Raw genomic sequence first — 584 nt, 5'->3', positions numbered from 1 at the left:
CAGGACCCTGAGCCTGGGAAAGCGCTGCTCTGAGTGAGATGGAGGCCGGAGGGGAGGGAGGACCAGTCACCCCCAGGCAGGGTCCCCGAATGAAGCTGGGCCCAGGGTATCAGCTATGGAATAAGCAGAGGCCACAGGTCACAGGCTGAGTTGAGCAGGCAGCTGCTGGTGAGCTCACCCCCTCACGGACCAGAGGGGTTTTTGTCTCACTTCCCCACAGGCCTGCAGCACTGTGGGACCGTCGATACTGCTCTCGTATGACTGGCAGTAATAGTCGGCCTCGTCCTCAGCCTGCAGCCCCGTGATGGTCAGGGAGGCTGAGCTGCCAGACCTGGAGCCAGAGAATCGGTCCGGAATCCCTGTGGGTCGTTTGCTACTCTGATAGATGAGGAGTTTGGGGGCCTTTCCTGGGAGCTGCTGGTACCAGGACACATAGTCACCATACCCAACGTTGGTGCTACTTCCAGTGCAGGAGATGGTGACCCTCTGGCCCGGGGACCCCGACACTGAGGATGGCTGAGTCAGCACAGACTGGGCCCAGGATCCTGCAAGAGGGGGAGACACAGAGATGGTGAGTCTGGGTC

The 584-nt window shown here is 60.8% G+C and overlaps 1 gene segment (V, D, J or C); it reads right to left on the bottom strand.

The window, feature by feature from the left end:
* Positions 1 to 210: 210 nt before the first annotated feature.
* LOC102245204 overlaps positions 211 to 584 on the bottom strand; it is a gene marked incomplete at its 3' end in the record, with an annotated part of 2256 nt that continues 1882 nt past the window's right edge. Inside the window, 1 exon segment of the V gene segment in view lies at positions 211 to 499. Coding sequence covers positions 211 to 499 — 289 coding nt within the window.

The sequence above is a fragment of the Myotis brandtii genome, unplaced genomic scaffold, assembly GCF_000412655.1.
Source record: "Myotis brandtii unplaced genomic scaffold, ASM41265v1 scaffold18167, whole genome shotgun sequence".
NCBI lineage: Eukaryota > Metazoa > Chordata > Mammalia > Chiroptera > Vespertilionidae > Myotis > Myotis brandtii.
The sequence above is the reverse complement of the archived record's forward strand: the minus strand, read 5'-3'. Positions and strand labels throughout refer to the sequence as shown.